At 37.9% G+C, this 16094-nt stretch overlaps 1 protein-coding gene across 7 annotated transcripts in view; it reads right to left on the bottom strand.

Annotated features, from left to right (window-relative positions):
* Positions 1-16094, bottom strand: part of PLCH1 (phospholipase C eta 1) — a 201259-nt gene that overhangs the window by 68217 nt on the left and 116948 nt on the right. For 5 of the 7 annotated variants that reach the window (XM_027586973.2, XM_027586971.2, XM_027586976.2 and 2 more), the window contains 3 exons: positions 15583-15826; positions 4506-4635; positions 797-967 (listed from right to left, as the gene is read on the bottom strand). In XM_027586973.2, coding sequence (XP_027442774.1) covers positions 797-967; positions 4506-4635; positions 15583-15826 — 545 coding nt within the window. Of the gene's footprint in view, positions 1-796; positions 968-4505; positions 4636-7271; positions 7620-9816; positions 9877-15582; positions 15827-16094 lie in introns of those variants that run through there. The other 2 variants (XM_027586977.2, XM_027586978.2) reach the window with 2 other exon arrangements.

Here is a 16094-nt window from a genome sequence, read left to right on the forward strand (position 1 = left end):
AATTCATTTATTCTACATCAGTAAGAAAGAGTTTAAGGCGATATTAAAAAAAATATGAGAAGACAAGCCTTGGTGACCACAGTTCAGACTACATAGTATTAAAATTAAAAGTTCTTATTTTAGGGCGCCTGGGTGGCTCAGTTGGTTAAGCGACTGCCTTCAGCTCAGGTCATGATCCTGTAGTCCCAGGATCGAGTCCCGCATCGGGCTCCACACTCAGGGGGTAGTCTGCTTCGCCCTCTGGCCCTCCCCCCACTCATGTTCTCTCTCTCTCTCTCTCTCATTCTCTCTCTCAAATAAATAAATAAAATCTTTTTTAAAAAGTTCTTATTTGAAACACATTTAGGGGTTCTCTTTGCTAATCAGGACTTAATTTACTTAGTCTTCTGATATGATCCAATGTCAATTTCCTATCAGAATTATCAATGGATTACTATATTGCTAGTTAAGAATTACACCATAGTTAACAAATATCTACCTATATTATTAGTATAAAGAAAACATAACCATTATATCTAAAATGAAACACATGAGTTAACATCCATTACTTTGTGGAAAAATGTGCTTATCTATAGTCAACGTACTTAAGTTAAAAAATTATGTGAGTGTTCAATTTATCACTCCCTTATAAAAGCTGCTAGAAACGTGTTATAAATAACTCATAAGACTTTTTGTGGAATTGTGATATGTACCCCTCTATCCTAAAAATAAAGTGTACCTATATCCAACACCAGAAGAAACCTGTATATTCTTAGGTATTTTTAAGTAAACATTCAATCCAACAGTCCAATGATACCTTTTGCTCCACCTTCAAAAATTGAGCCAGTTCTTCCACAGTTAGGTGATCTTTCTTGTCACTGTAGCTCAAGAGCAACAAATAAAGGTCCCGTCTCAGTGACATCATTTTGTAAAAAACACAGAATTCTTCAAATGTCAGAGTTCCCTGATTCTCATCTGTATCAGCTTCCTGAAAGTCAGAGAAAAGCCAATGCAGTGTGAGAGTTTGAAATAGGAAATTCAGTACTGGGAAATAATATTTTCTATAAAAAGGCTAGAACACATTTCACAAATGGTAAACACATTCTTTTCAAGCACACATGGGTCAATTTAACTATTTATTAGGCCACAAAAAACATTTCATGTTATAAAGAATCAATCTTATAAAAACCAATTTTTCTGATCACAGTAAATTTATAAACCAACAAGAAAAGCTTTAAAAAAATTCTGAAGACAACATAATACATTTCTAAATAGGAAATGAGACATAGAGGTGAACACTTACACTACATATTAAAATTTGTGTGATGAGTTAAAGCAGTAATTAGAAGGAAATGAAGTTTTCAATTTATTAGAAAGCAAGGTAGACTGAAAACAGATAAGATAATAATTCAACTCAAAAAGCTAGAGAAAGGGCTCCTGGGTGGCTCAGTCGTTAAGCGTCTGCCTTGGGCTCAGGTCATGATCCCAGGATCCTGGGATCAAGCCCCACATCAGGCTCCCTGCTCAGCAGAGAATCTGCTTCTCCCTCTGACCCTCCCGCCTCTCATGCTCATTCTCTCTCTCAAATAAATAAATAAAATCTTAAAAAAAAAAAGGAAAAAAGAAAAATGTTGGACGAGACAAATCATGAGCAAAAGAGAAAAAATATGTAACACATTATGAAAATACTAGTCTCTAACCAGGTTCTGAACTGTATGTAATTCTAATATAATTTTTAAATATAACAGAATCTCTCTTAATTCGGCATAAGTAGCTTATTGCTCTTGCAGCCATCAGGATCATTGGTACTTGCTTGTTTTCCCTCCACAGAAGTCTGAAAAATCCACCTGGACTGATTTCTAGTTGAAATTATTTGTTTCTAGTAATATTGAGCAAGAATCTTTCAACATCTATCTTCCTTCTGATTGGCTGACTTTGTCAGAAAACCCTAAAATTGTTGGGAATATGTAATGAGCAGCCAATCCATTTACATGATCTTCATTTTATGTGAACACAGTTATAACTGAACCCAAACTGACAGGGAATGAATGGCATCTTGAACTGCACAGGTTTTGGGATGTATATATTCAGCTGCTACAGGGTTTTAAACATAGCTTTGAAAGTCAATGTGCTCATGAAAAATATACTTTTAAAAATTTTGCTAACCTTGGGATAATTATGAGCACACACTTTAACCAATATTTAAATAACACACAGTTTCATTATGGAGCTGATTGCCTTCTGTCCTTCTAAAGGTAGAAGGAGAATGGTCTATAGAATGTCCACATTTTTGGTGTGCAAGATGCTTGTTTGTAGAGTCACTGTGTTTTAAGAAACTGGGTCTAATATTCAAATTTCTGCCATAACTTTGTTTCAAAGTATCTAACCCTAGATACAGAGAAGTAACTTTTTCAAGACTTCCTTATAAATGCCTAAACAATTAAGAACATAAAACTGACATGTAAACAATAGCATCTAGAGACTTAAAAAGTAGCTATCCAGGGGTGCCTGGGTGGCTCAGTCAGTTGGGCAACTGCCTTCGGCTCAGGTCATGATCCTGGAGTCCCGGGATCGAGTCCCACATCGGGCTCCCTGCTCAGCAGGGAGTCTGCTTCTCCCTCTGACTCTCTTCCCTCTCGTGCTCTCTCTCTCTCATTCTTTCTCTCAAGTAAATAAATAAAATCTTAAAAAAAAAAGTAGCTATCCATAACGTAAAAGATTATTTTGAAAAAAATTTTACTTGAATCTTGCTCTGCAACAGAAAAGCAAAGAAAATCCTAGGAAGTCTTCAATGTCTGCACCAGCGATTCGCCAGAAGAAGAATGTTCCTGAAATAATACCAAGACCTTTGGTCCTATCACCCCCACAAAGAGCATTTCCACAATCCTGCTAGGTACAAGGCCTGCAGTGGAAATGTTCTCCAGCAGGTCCTACTGCTTATCCTACTTCTGGCTTGATAAGTCTTTAAACCTAAGGTCACAAAAAGAGACCCCTAATGTTTTCTTAAAATTTATCTAAAGGATTCACTTTGAACACATAAGACATTTGACATAAACATTTCCTGGTTTGCCCTGCAAAATGCTTAGTGCATGAGAAACAAAAGGTGTCTGAAGGAGAAAAATGCATAAATAAAAATAGATCAGTATCTTATGTTACTCCCTTACCTAACTTCCAAAAAGTACCCCACACCATTATTTTTGTAGGTATAGACCTTGCCTTTCCTCTTTAAGCTTGGCCCCTCTAATTTGATCAGCAGCTACCTCTTCAGTACCATGAGCATTTTCTGTGGAAAGGAACAGCTAGGAGTGTGGGGCTCACAACAGGACAAAAGGGAGATATCACAGGGAGTGCCAGGAATGTGGCAAACCCTTCCATATAGTTGAAAGACAGTTCACTCTATTTGTGACAATACATTTCCCCTCCAAAGCCCCTCTTCCATCTCTGGGGTTCTTTCTACAGCATACGCCTTCCTCTTCTTTCCTTTCTCTTCTGTTGCTCTGCAGGGCAATGTGACCAAGTCCCCCTCGTTGCAAACCATGTCCAGCCAAGAGCTTCCCAAGGACAGGACCACGGTAAGAGGTCACAGAATGGAACCAGCCTCCACCTTCCATTCATCATTGCAACTCATCCCTCACATTATTTCTGCCCTTACTGCCTCTAAGAACAAATGGTTAGAAAACAAAAGCAGCACAAAACATTAACCATCAGAAAATATCACACCCTCTGCTTATTTTTGCATGCACAAAATATCACCTAATCACTTAGAAAATTATTGCAAAACATGGATTGTGCATATGACTGGTCTCCAAATTCTTCTCTCCAGCACTTCCTAAATTAGGATATTAGCAATTATTAATAATCTAACATTGTCTTTGCACTCACTCAACAGAGCTCACTTCTGCACCTTCGATGGAGGACTAGGTACAGTCCCAGCTGGGGGCCACAGAGTAAGTTTTGGCCCAAGGATTTTCCTCAAGGACTGACCAACAGGGAAAGAGCATCTCATTCAATACCAACAGACAGTTGAATGGAATTCTGGAGAGTTCCCTAAACAGTAGGAGTGATGCAGCACTTCTAAGCATCATGGATTCTAAATCTTAAACTCCTATGAAATGAAACAGAGCCTCTCGAGGACTTCAATAAGTGCTGTTTTCTCATGTTATCTAGTCTTGATTCTGATCCTCACAAGAGCTCCGTGAGGTAGGCACATGAGATGTTATCACTCCCTCAAAGGGCCTTGATCAGGTTTACTCCATTATCTAAGTGCCAGGTAAAGCGCTTATAATTACTCTCTGAAAACAGCAACAATAAAAAAAGCATCCTAGGAAGTGAAATTGTTAAGTTTAGGAAGATTTTTTTTTCCTTCCCAAAACAAAACACCTCTCTTTTCATCAAAGAAAAATGCAACAATACAGAGCAGGTAATATCAACTTTCAACAAAACAAAACAGCCTTTGAAATATCCAAGTACAACAGTAACTTCCAATGCGTATTTTACACAAGTCCAACCCAACTGTGAAAACATACCTGAAACATTTGTCTGACTTTTCTTCGGGGAAGATTGACATTTAGTTTGTGCATCAGTTGATGTATCTCTTCAATATTCAGTAAGCCGTCACCATTCTTATCAGCTTCCTCAAAGGTCTGCTTCACCCACATGAAGAAAGGTCAAGAAAAATACTTTTTTCATCAAAATAAAAACTGCTCTCTCACAGAACACTCACAAGGACATTTATCATAAACATGGAACTTGAGAAGAAAGTCTTTTGAGGAGGCCCTGCCTGCGATCCACAGGCGAGTGAGCCGCCAATAGTTACCACAAGCAACAGGAGAATGGACACTTGTATCTGATTCCCTTCACTTTAAAAGGAGAGTCAAACCATGTCTTGAGAGCTGCTTTACCTCACATATTCTTATCCAATCCGTTAAGGAATATGAGCTGATGAAGCCCCAAATATACCAAATTTAGGCCTTACCTTCTTCCTCTACGACCTTCCATTTAGTATATTTTTACCTTCACAACACCCCCCACTAGACAACATCTTCAGTTCCCTTTTCTTGGCCCCCTCCTACATTTAGAAACTCAGACTGTCTAGTTCAATCTCCTCATTGTTCAGATGAGGATATAAAGCTAGAGGAGAAGAGAGAATTCATTAAGGATAAATTAGTAAGAGATCCAGGTTTTTGGCAACCTGGTCTAGTACTCTTGTTTTCTGTGCAGAAGGCCTATCTCTAGACTATGTTCATCTTCCTATTACTAGTTTTAAATGTTCTTGCCTAATAGTGTCAAACTTCTAACTCCAGGGCAAGCCTGATATGCTGGAGGTTACCCTCAAAATGCCAGTATGATATTAGGTGACTGAGGGTATGAAGCTGAGTTTAGATACAAAAGATTTACATCAGGTGAATTGAGGTTTTAAAAAACCCTCAGGGGGAATGGCTCTTGGGTTGTTTTACATAGTAAGGAAGCAGAATAAATGGTAACCAGTGGATGAACTGATATTTTAAAAAAATGGATGATTCATAGTTGTTGGGGGTAAATTACAGAAGGCAGGAATCGTGTGTATATTTAGAAAACCAAATTGAGCTTCAAAATTTGAAGGGGAATGAAGAATGAAGAAACAAGTGGTGGAAAGAAAGCAGAAAATCAAAGTAAGGGAAAGGTATAGGTTTAAAACCAACAAATGGGAGAATGGGAGTAAGGTGAGAGAAAGGGGGAAATGGATAATATTTGCTTATCAAGCAGATGACATCAAACTGATCTTCAAAGCCAAAGTATTAACAGTCCTCCCAGTGGTAACACAGAATACTGACATTTCTTAGGTGATTCAAATTATGGTTGTAGGAGACTCTACCTCAAGAAGTAAAAAACAACCAGAAAGTCTTATTTCTTCTAAATATATATAGAGGTTATTTTCATACTGTAAATACCTCGTTTCACATTTTGTTCCCTTTATAATATTTGAAAATAACCAGCCCAGTTCTTTCTAATTCAATTTCTCCTTATAGAGTTCAGGTAGGACCTCATTATATCTGACACCTGGAAGTTAACAGGTGACCCAGGATGAAGGTAAAAATAACTGAAGAATCAAAAGAGTGAAACGTTTGGGCCAATTATTAATAAGTAACTGAATGTCATTTTTTTTCTGTTTTCTGTCTATTTCTTTTGCCTGTGGACACTGCTCTGAGCCCAACAAGGTATTGTGCCAGAGTTCAAAGAAGTGATGAAATGAGTCCAATAGTGATAATATTCTCATCCTTTTATTTTATACTTCTTTACCAAAGCCTCTCAAAGACTTCTCCAGAGAAAAGGTAAAGACAAGCAAACCCTAAGGATGAGTATTCTGCTGATACAAACCCTTAGGGTGGGCCTGTGTCTGCAAGGCCTTCAGTGTCAATGCAAAAGCTGACTTTGACAATTGGTTTAGGGGATATGGGTTTGGTAAGACATAAACAGAGGGAGAATCAGACCGAGAAATGCACACTGGTCCTGATTCTTTGTTGACCTGGCCCTGTGACAGAGGGTCACTTATGTCACTTCTTGGGTCTTCCATTTCTTCATCTATAATGTCACTGAACACAACTAGATGACCTGGCAGTCCCTTCCAACTCTAAGATTCTATGAAAGGAAAAACCATTCTCTTCCAGTAACGGTACACATGGTATACGATACAATTACAAGTAAAAGTATTCTGATATCTTAAAGCTATTCTTCATAATTAAGATAGGAGTGCCCAAGAAAGCTCTAAATTAATGATTTGCATCATTAGACAGGATAAGTTTAAGAAGAGAAACTATCATTCTGCAAAGAAAAACTGGGAGAGTAAAAACTGAATGACAAGTTATGGCCTAGAATTTTCTATCAAAAAATACAGGAAAATGTATGGGGCGCCTGGGTGGCTCAGTTGTTAAGCGTCTGCCTTCGGCTCAGGTCATGATCCCAGGGCCCTGGGATCGAGCCCCGCATCGGGCTCCCTGCTTGGCGGAGGCCTGCTTCTCCCTCTCCCACTCCCCCTGCTTGTGTTCCTGCTCTCGCTATCCCTCTCTGTCAAATAAACAAATAAAATCTTAAAAAAAAAAAAAAACAGGAAAATGTAAAGCATTGAATGGTAGTATTTACTGTAGGGGTGGGCAAACTTTTTCTGGAAAAGGCTTGATAGTGATTATTTTAGGATTTGTAAGCCATTGGGTCTCAGTTGCAAGCTATTCGATTCTGCCCCTGTGACATGAAAGTGGTTACAGGCAAAACAGAAATTAATTGGCATGGTTATGTTCCAATAAAATTGTACTTACGGACACTGAAATTTGAATTTCATATAATTTTCACAATTTCACAAAATATTCCTCTTCTTTTGATTTTTTTTCAGCCATTGAAAACCAATTCCTAGCTCAGGAGCACATACAAAAATGGCGATAGGCCAGATGTGCCCTACAGGCTGCAGTTTGCAGGATTCCTGATTCATAGGGAAGGTGTGAACCTTTAGTTCACAACATCCATAAGGGACTGCCTAAAGTCTTCTAGAGGTAATAATTTCCCTTGTAGGGTCAAGAGATAAGGTGGTGAAATCATGGAGGAGAATGGACTGATGGAGAAAATTGGTGAGGCTTGCAGGCTGGGGCCACTGAGATTTCAGACTCTATCTGAAAACGAAAGCAAAAAATTTGTCAGTACTTACCTCTCTTTAGCAATAAAAATAGTAGCTATTATTTATAAGTGCTTACTATGTGTTTAATAACAGTGTTCTAAGCACTCTGTGTATATCAACTCATTTGATCTTCACAAAACTACATAAGGCACACACCATGATTAATATCACCATGACAGACAAAGATTCTAAGGCAAAAGAATTTAAGTGACTTATCCAAAGTTACACAGTACATGGCAGAATTGGGGCTGAATGCCAGGCAGTGAAATGCCAGTCTGAGTCCTTACACACAATACTATATTGCTTGTAATAGATACGAGTACTGCATCTACCTCCATGAAACATAGCCATATTGCAGAAATAACCTGAATTACATTTTACACTGGATGGATTTTTTTTCATACAGCCACTGAAGATTCATTATTCGCAGTATTCATTCACAGTTGAAAGTTTCAGGCGTATTTGAAATGTAATAATAATGAACATTCCAAAGCTGTTCTCCTCAACTAATGTAATTAAATGTATGCCCAATCAAGGATGTTATTCTGTTATGAGAATATTACCTAAAACCCTATCAAATTCTGACAAATCTGTATGAGAATCATTCCCTGATTCAACCTAACTTTCCCTATTTTTGACATCAGCTTCTTCTTTATTATTCATTAATTTCCTCTTTCCTTTTCTCTCCTCACTGACACAAGCATCACCTGTTTCTCTATTTCTCATAAAATTGTTCCCTGTGCAGTTCTGGGGTACACTTGCTTTCCAGGTAGCAGATTTTCAGAACGTGAAATCCCTCAGCTGTCAACCTGGTTAACTGAAACATGAAAACTTCCTACTGCCAGTACGTATGGACAAACAAAATCAGATTCAAAAAGCTATTGAGCTAAGCTGGTGTAAATTCATGTTAGAATATTATTATAACTTTAGGATGTTAAACGTAATCCCCATGGTAGCCATAAAGAAAACAACTGTAAATTATACATAAAAGGACATGAGAAAGGAATTTAAAATTTCTCTACCAAAAAAAAATCAACTAAACAAAAAAAAGTAATGCAGGAAACAAGAGACAAAAAAGCTATAAAGCATATAGAAAGTAAATAGCACAATGACAGAAATAAGTCCCTCCTTATCAGTAAGTACTTTAAATGTAAATGGATTAAACTCTCCAATCAAAAGACAGAGACTGGCAGAATGGATAAAAACACAAGACCCAACTTTAAGAGACTCAACTAAGATCCAGAAAACCTGGACAGATTGAGAGTGAAATGATGGAAAAAGATATTCCATGCAAATAGTAACCAAAAGAGAACAGAGGTGGCTCTAATATCAGACAAAATAAACTTTAAATCAAAAAAAGTTTTTAAGAGATAAATAAGAACATTATACATTGATAAAAGGTTCAAAGATACGATGATTATAACAGTGATACATCTGATGACAAATCAAAATATATGAAGCAAAAACTAATAGAATTGAAGGGAGATGTAGACACTTCTACATAATAGTTGGAGAAATCAATACCCCACTAACAATATGGATAGAACAAATAGACAGAAGATAAGGAAACAGAGGATACAAACACAATAAACCAGTTAGGTCTAACAGACATGAACAGAACACTCTAACCAACAATAGCATACACATTCTTCTCAAGTGCAGACAGAACATTTTCCAGGTTAGATCATATTTAAGTCTCCAACTTTAAAACATAGATATCATTCAAAGTATCTTCTTTGACCACAATGAGATGAAGTTAGAAACCACTAACAAGGAAAACTAGAAAATTCACAAAATTATGAAAATTAAACAACACACTTTTAAACAACGAATGGATCAAAGAAGAAATCATAAAGGAAATTAGAAAACACTTAAAGATGAATGAAACACAACATACTAAACTTATACAGTGAGAGCAGTGCTAAGGGGGAGATTTACAGCTACAAATGCTTACATTCAAACAAACAAACAAAAAAGAAAATACACCTGAAGCTAATATAACATTGCATGGCAACTATACTTTGATTTAAAAATAAATAAGTTTTTAAAATAATAACTAAAAATAAAATTCAAGAACGATCTCAAGGTAACCATCAACTTTACAACTTAAGGAACTAGAAAAAAAAAATAAAGAAGACAAACTAAATCCAAAGCTAGCAGAAAAGGAAGAAAATAAGAAAGATTAGGGGCACCTGGGTGGCTCAGTTGGTTAAGCGACTGCCTTCGGCTCAGGTCATGATCCTGGAGTTCCGGGATCGGGTCCCACATCGGGCCCTGTTCAGCAGGGAGTCTGCTTCTCCCTCTGACCCTCCCTCCTCTCATGTGCTCTCTCTCTCTCTCATTCTCTCTCTCAAATAAATAAATAAATAAAATCTTAAAAAAAAAAAGAAAGATTAGAGGAAAGAGCAATGAAATAGAGACAGAAAAGCAACAGAGAAAAATCAATGAAACCGAAAGCAGGCTCTTTGAAAATATCAACAGCATTAGCAAACATTTAGCTACCTAGATTAACAAAAAAAGAGAAAAGATTCAAATTACTAAAATCAGAAACAAAAGAGAGGACATTACTACCAATTCTACAGAAATAAAAAGGATTTTAAGAGAGTACTATGAAAAATTGCATGCTAACAAAGTGGATAACCTAAATGAAATGGACAAATCCTAGAAACACAAAACCTACAGAGACTAAATCACAAAGAAAATAAAATGTGAATAGATCTATAACCAGTAAGGAGTTTCAATCAGTAACCAAAAATCTTTTAACAAAGAAAACTCGATATTTGATGCTTGAACTTGATAGCTCCACTGAATTCTACTAAACATTAAACGAACTAACACCAAACCGTCTCAAAAAATTGAAGAGGGAACATTTCCTAGCTCATTCTATGAGGCCAGCATTACCCTGATACCAAACCCAGACAAAGATACCACAAGAAAAAAAATATATACAGACCAATGAACAGTAGTGCAAAATCCTCAACAAGATACTTGCAAATAAAATTCAGCAGTATATTAAAGGAATTATACACCTTGACCAAGTGGGATTTATTCCTGGAATATACTGATGGTTCAACATATGAAAATAGATCAACATCAACATAATGAAGGGAAAAAAACCAAATGATCATCTCAACTGATGCAGAAAAGCATTTGACAAAATCCAACACTTTTCATGATAAAAGCACTCAACACAACAGGAATAAAAGAAAACTACCCCAACATAATAAAAGATACATATGAAAAAAACAATAAATATCATATTCGATGGTGAAAGACTGAAAGCTTTTCCTCTATAATCAGGAACAAGGCAAGGGTGCCAGCTTTGACTTCTTTGATTCAACACAGTGCTAAGTTTTAGCCAGAGCAATTAGGAAGGAAAGAAGGAAGCAAGGAAGGAAAGAAGGAAGGAAGGAAGGAAGGAAGGAAGGAAGGAGGGAAGGAAGGGAGGGAGGGAGGAAGGGAGGGAGGAAGGAGGGAAGGAAGGAAGGAAGGAAGGAAGGAGGAAAGAAAGGAAGGAGGGAAGGAAGGAAGGGAAGGAGGAAGGAAGGGAGGAGGGAAGGAAGGAAGGAAGGAAAGAAGGAAGGAGGAAAGGAAGGAAGGAAGGAGGAAAGGAAGGAAGGAGGAAAGGAAGGAAGGAGGGAAGGAGGAAGGAAAAGGCATCTAAGTTAGAAAGAAGTAAAATTATCTGTTTGCAGATGATATGATCTTATATATAGAAAACCTTAAAGACTCCATAAAAAAGCTATTAGAATAAATGAATTCAGCAAAGTAGCAGGACCACAAAGTCAACACACAAAAATTGGCTGCATTTCTATATATGAACATTAACAATCTGAGAAGGAATTACAGAAACAATTCCATTTACAATCTCATCAAAATAACAAAATACTTAGGAATTAATAAAGGAGGTCGAAAACTTGCACAATGAAAACTACAAAGCGTTGCTGAAAGAAATTAAAGAAGACATAACTAAATGAAATCCATGTTCATGGACTGGAAGACAATTTAGTTAAAATGTCAATACTACCCAAAGCAATTTACAGATTCAATGCAATTTCTATCCAAATCCCAGTGACACTTTCTGCAGAAATAGAAAAATCCATCCAAAAATTCATACAGAATATCAAGGAACTATGAGTAGCCAAACTATCTTGAAAAAGAACAAAACTGGAAGACTCACACTTCCTGATTTCAAAACTTATCTTGAAGCTACAGTAATCAAAACAGTGTTGTATTAGCGTGAAGACAAACATATAAACCAATAGAACAAAATAGCCCAGAAATAAACCTTCACACCTATGGTCAAATGATTTTTGACAAGGCCGCCAAGACCATTTTATAAAAAAAAAAAAAAGACAGTTTTTTCCACAAATGGGCCTGGAAAGCTTGGATATTGACATGTAAAAGAATGAAGTTGGATCATTACCTAATACCATCCACAAAAATTAATTAAAATGGATCAAGGACATAAATGTAAGACCTAAAACAATAAAACTCTTAACAGAAAACAGAATAGAATCTTCACAGCATGGGATTTGGCAAGGATTTCTTGGGTATGACACTAAAGCACAGGTGACAAAAGAAAAAACAGACAAATTGGACTTCATGAAAATTTTAAAATTTTGTGCACCGAGGACACTATCAATAAGGTAAAAAGACCAACAGAACGAAAGAAAATATTTGCAAATCATGTAACTAATAAGGAATTAATATACAGAACTCTTAAAACTCAACAACAGAAAAACAGACAACCCAATTGGGTGTGCATCAAATTGTTAACATCAGTAACCTTGGAGGAGAAGGTGCAAAATTCATAGACAGGGATAAAGATGATTGATCTTTTCTTTATGTAGCTCTGTATTCTTTGGCTTACTGCAATGAGCATGCATTTCTCACGTAGCTAGGAAAATCTAATAAAGGGGTAAATGTTGCCACCATTTAGAAAGAAACCACAAGGGTGCCTGGGTGGCTCAGTTGGTTAAGCCTTGGGCTCAGGTCATGATCCTGGAGTTCCAGGATCAAGTCCCGCATTGGGCTCCCTGCTCAGCAGGGAGTCTGCTTCTCCCTCTGACCCTCCCTCCTCTCATGTGCTCTCTCTCTCTCTCATTCTCTCTCTCAAATAAATAAATAAAATCTTTAAAAAGAAAAAAAGAAACAACAAGATGCCCATTGCTCTTACTGGTCTACTGCAGAGCTTATGAGAGGCATTTATATAAGTGGCTAAAAGCTCTGGAACATTGTGAACTTGTCCTAGTTAACTGGGTGAGGATAGCAACTTCTAGAATTGCTTGTCTTCCCCTACAACTGTTTTCCTTCCTTCTTCCTTGTTGAAAAACCTCGGTTTTGTTCAGGTATGCAAGAACCATGTGCTCCAATTTCCTCAAATTCCTCATATCAGTGAGATCATATGATACTTGTCTTTCTCTGATTGACTTATTTCCTTAGCATAATACCCTCCAGTTCCACCAACGTCGTTGTAAATGGCAAGATTTCATTTTTTGAGGGTTGTATAATATTCCAGATGATCATAGGGGAAGGAAGGAAAAAATGAAACAAGACAAAACCAGAGAGGAAGACAAACCATAAGAGACTCTTAATCTCAGGAAACAAACTGAGGGTTGCTGGAGTGGTGGGGGGTGGGAGGGATGGGGTGGCTGGGTGATAGACATTGGGGAGGGTATGTGCTATGGTGAGCGCTGTGAATTGTGTAAGACTGAGGAATCACAGACCTGTAGCCCTGAAACAAATAATACATTATATGTTAATAAAAAATTAAAAAAAAAAAAACAAACATGCTCCAATGGAGGCAGAGGGTGAATCTTGATTGGCCTTAGTACAGCCGTCCCCAAAGTATAATCCAAAGCATCCCCATAACCATGAGGTTCCCCCCCTTTTCCAACCATTTATCTGTGTCAGGCTAAATTTTCCTCACGTATTTCTACCAAAACAATACAACATACAGATTGAATGCAGAAGCAGGTAGGAAAATATATGTGTTCTATTCAGCTAGATATTAAAGAGACTTGCAAAAGAGGAAAGCAACACTACTCTTTGTCACTAATTTGTTTTGAAAAAGTTTTCATAAAAATATGTTAACATGTAATAGTTTATAATTTTAAGTGAATTAAGTATTTTTTTAATTCTCAGATTTAATTTCTAATATGACAGTATCAATAGATGAAACCCACATAAACAAAAACCCTTTCAGTTTTTAAGAGTGCAAGAGTCAGAGCTCCAGTTATGTTAATTGCTTTATCTTGCTGAAGACTGGTTTAGGAATGGGCCTGTAACAGCAATTCTGGCCAATGATGGGGTCTTTTGAGGGGGGTCTTTACTTTGCTCTTAAAAAAAGGTCTGTGAGAAGAAACTATGATCCCTCTCAACAGGGCTGTGTTTGGAGCTGCTACCTGAAGTAGCTATACCTCTGTCTGACGAAGGGGCAGCCACTGAAGGACCACACCGACAGGCTGAGCCTGGCAGAACCCCGGTCTCCGACGACATCCCTGAGCCACTGATTAACCAACCTGAGAACTGCCCCATCTCACATGTCCTGTTCATGAAAAATGAATATTTCTTTAGTTCGGGACACTGTTAGTACAGGTCCGTGGCTTATACCAGAAAGCAATTTTATTCAGTATTTTTGTTTTTTACCAAATGTTAAGGAGTGAAGAACTAAATTAACAGAATAAAGCACAGAAAGTTAGTTTCTATGTTTGTGTTCTGTTCATTTATGAATCCCAGGTGCATTTATCTGCATGCTGTGAATATTGATGAAAACATCATGGCTCATCAGCTCAGACCTTCACACTGTCAAAATTCCTTTCATGGGCTGAATATTTCCACTCTGCTCAAACAATACCCTGGGTGAGGAATTATAAGTAGAGCAGCACAAATTTATCACTACTCTGGGGGAAAAAATTAGGGCATACATTCCAATGACAGCAAGGAAGTAGTCCTATTCCCTTCATACACAGGGGCACGTGTAATTTAAGATCATTCAAAATGTGAAAAAGGGGGTGCCTGGGTGGTTCAGTCGGTTAAGCATCTGCCTTCAGCTCAGCTCACGATTTCAGGGTCCTGGGATTGAGCCCCACGTGGAGCTCCCTGCTCAGCGGGGAGCCTGCTTCTCCCTCTGCTTGTGGTTCCCCCTGCTTGTGCTCTCTCTTTCTCTTTCAAAGACAAATAAATAAATAAAATATTTAAAAAGAAATGTGAAAAAGGGAACCAAAGCAGTCAACAACTCTATTGCCTTCACTTTACAGATAAGGAAATTGAGGCCACAAAGGCCATATCCCATGAGCCACTCAATACCAGCAGAAGAGGTGCCTTCAGACCAAGCATGTTAACTATTTATCTTGTCAGTACTACAGGACCTCAAGAATGGGCTTAATCAAGGAGACTCAGATGAGTCCTTAGTTTCTTGAACAATTTAGAGAAGGTAAATGGTATGAAGTAAAAAATAACTTCCCCTTCCATATCAATCAGTTTCCAAACTATAAATTAAAGAGAGAGAGAAAAAGCAGGAAGGAGTTTAATACCTCATATGTAATTAGAACTCAAAAAGTACTTGTTAAACTAAACTGATTTGATCACAAAGCAGGATTTTCTCTAATCCAAATAAACACCTGCCCAGCTACCTCACCTCTCTTAGGAAACTTTAAGCTACATTTGGAGACCTCTCAGAATTTGGAGCTAAAATCAATCTCCTCCAGAGAAGTCTGCTCCTGAGTTCATGCAAGTTTGTTTCTATATGTTCTATGCATTCATCTACTTGGGGTGAGAGGGAGGAGGGGGCAGAAAGGTGCTAGGGGGAAAGAAGAGGAAAGAAAGGAAAGCAGGTTTAAGCCTTAAAATTATAGGAAAAAATAAAACACAGTCTAATACACACACACACACACACACACACACACACACACACACACACACACAGCTCAAAATTAACATTCTAGGGAGGATATTGGTCGTGGGTCCTCTGCCGCTTGGCAAGGGAATCTTCATCACTGATGCCGGCCATCAGGTACTTGAGGCCTGTGATCCAGGTGCGGGCCTCCTCGGGGTTGGATGTGATGAGATCCAGAGACTCCATGTGATTACCATGGTAGATGGTGAAGCAGCAGCTGGGATCAAAGTGCCCTTCAGCTTGTCTGTGGAAAATTTCAGACTGCCGACCTTCGGTGACTTTGTAAATGGAGTCAATAAGTACTGTGAGGAAAGTAAAACACACAGTTACATGGCAGGTGAAGATATGTATAATGGATTTAGAAAAAAATGGCAAAATCATCTTAAATTCTAAAAATAAGCATGAACAGTGACGCCTGGGTGGCTCGGTCGGTTGAGCACCTGACTCTTGGTCTCGGCTCAGGTCACGATCTCATGGGTCATATGATCGAGCCCCGCATTGGGCTCCGCACTTAGCAGGGAGTCTGCTTGAAGATTCTCTCCCTCTGCTGCTTCCCACATTCACACACAC

The sequence above is a fragment of the Zalophus californianus genome, chromosome 1, assembly GCF_009762305.2.
Source record: "Zalophus californianus isolate mZalCal1 chromosome 1, mZalCal1.pri.v2, whole genome shotgun sequence".
Taxonomy (NCBI): Eukaryota; Metazoa; Chordata; class Mammalia; order Carnivora; family Otariidae; genus Zalophus; species Zalophus californianus.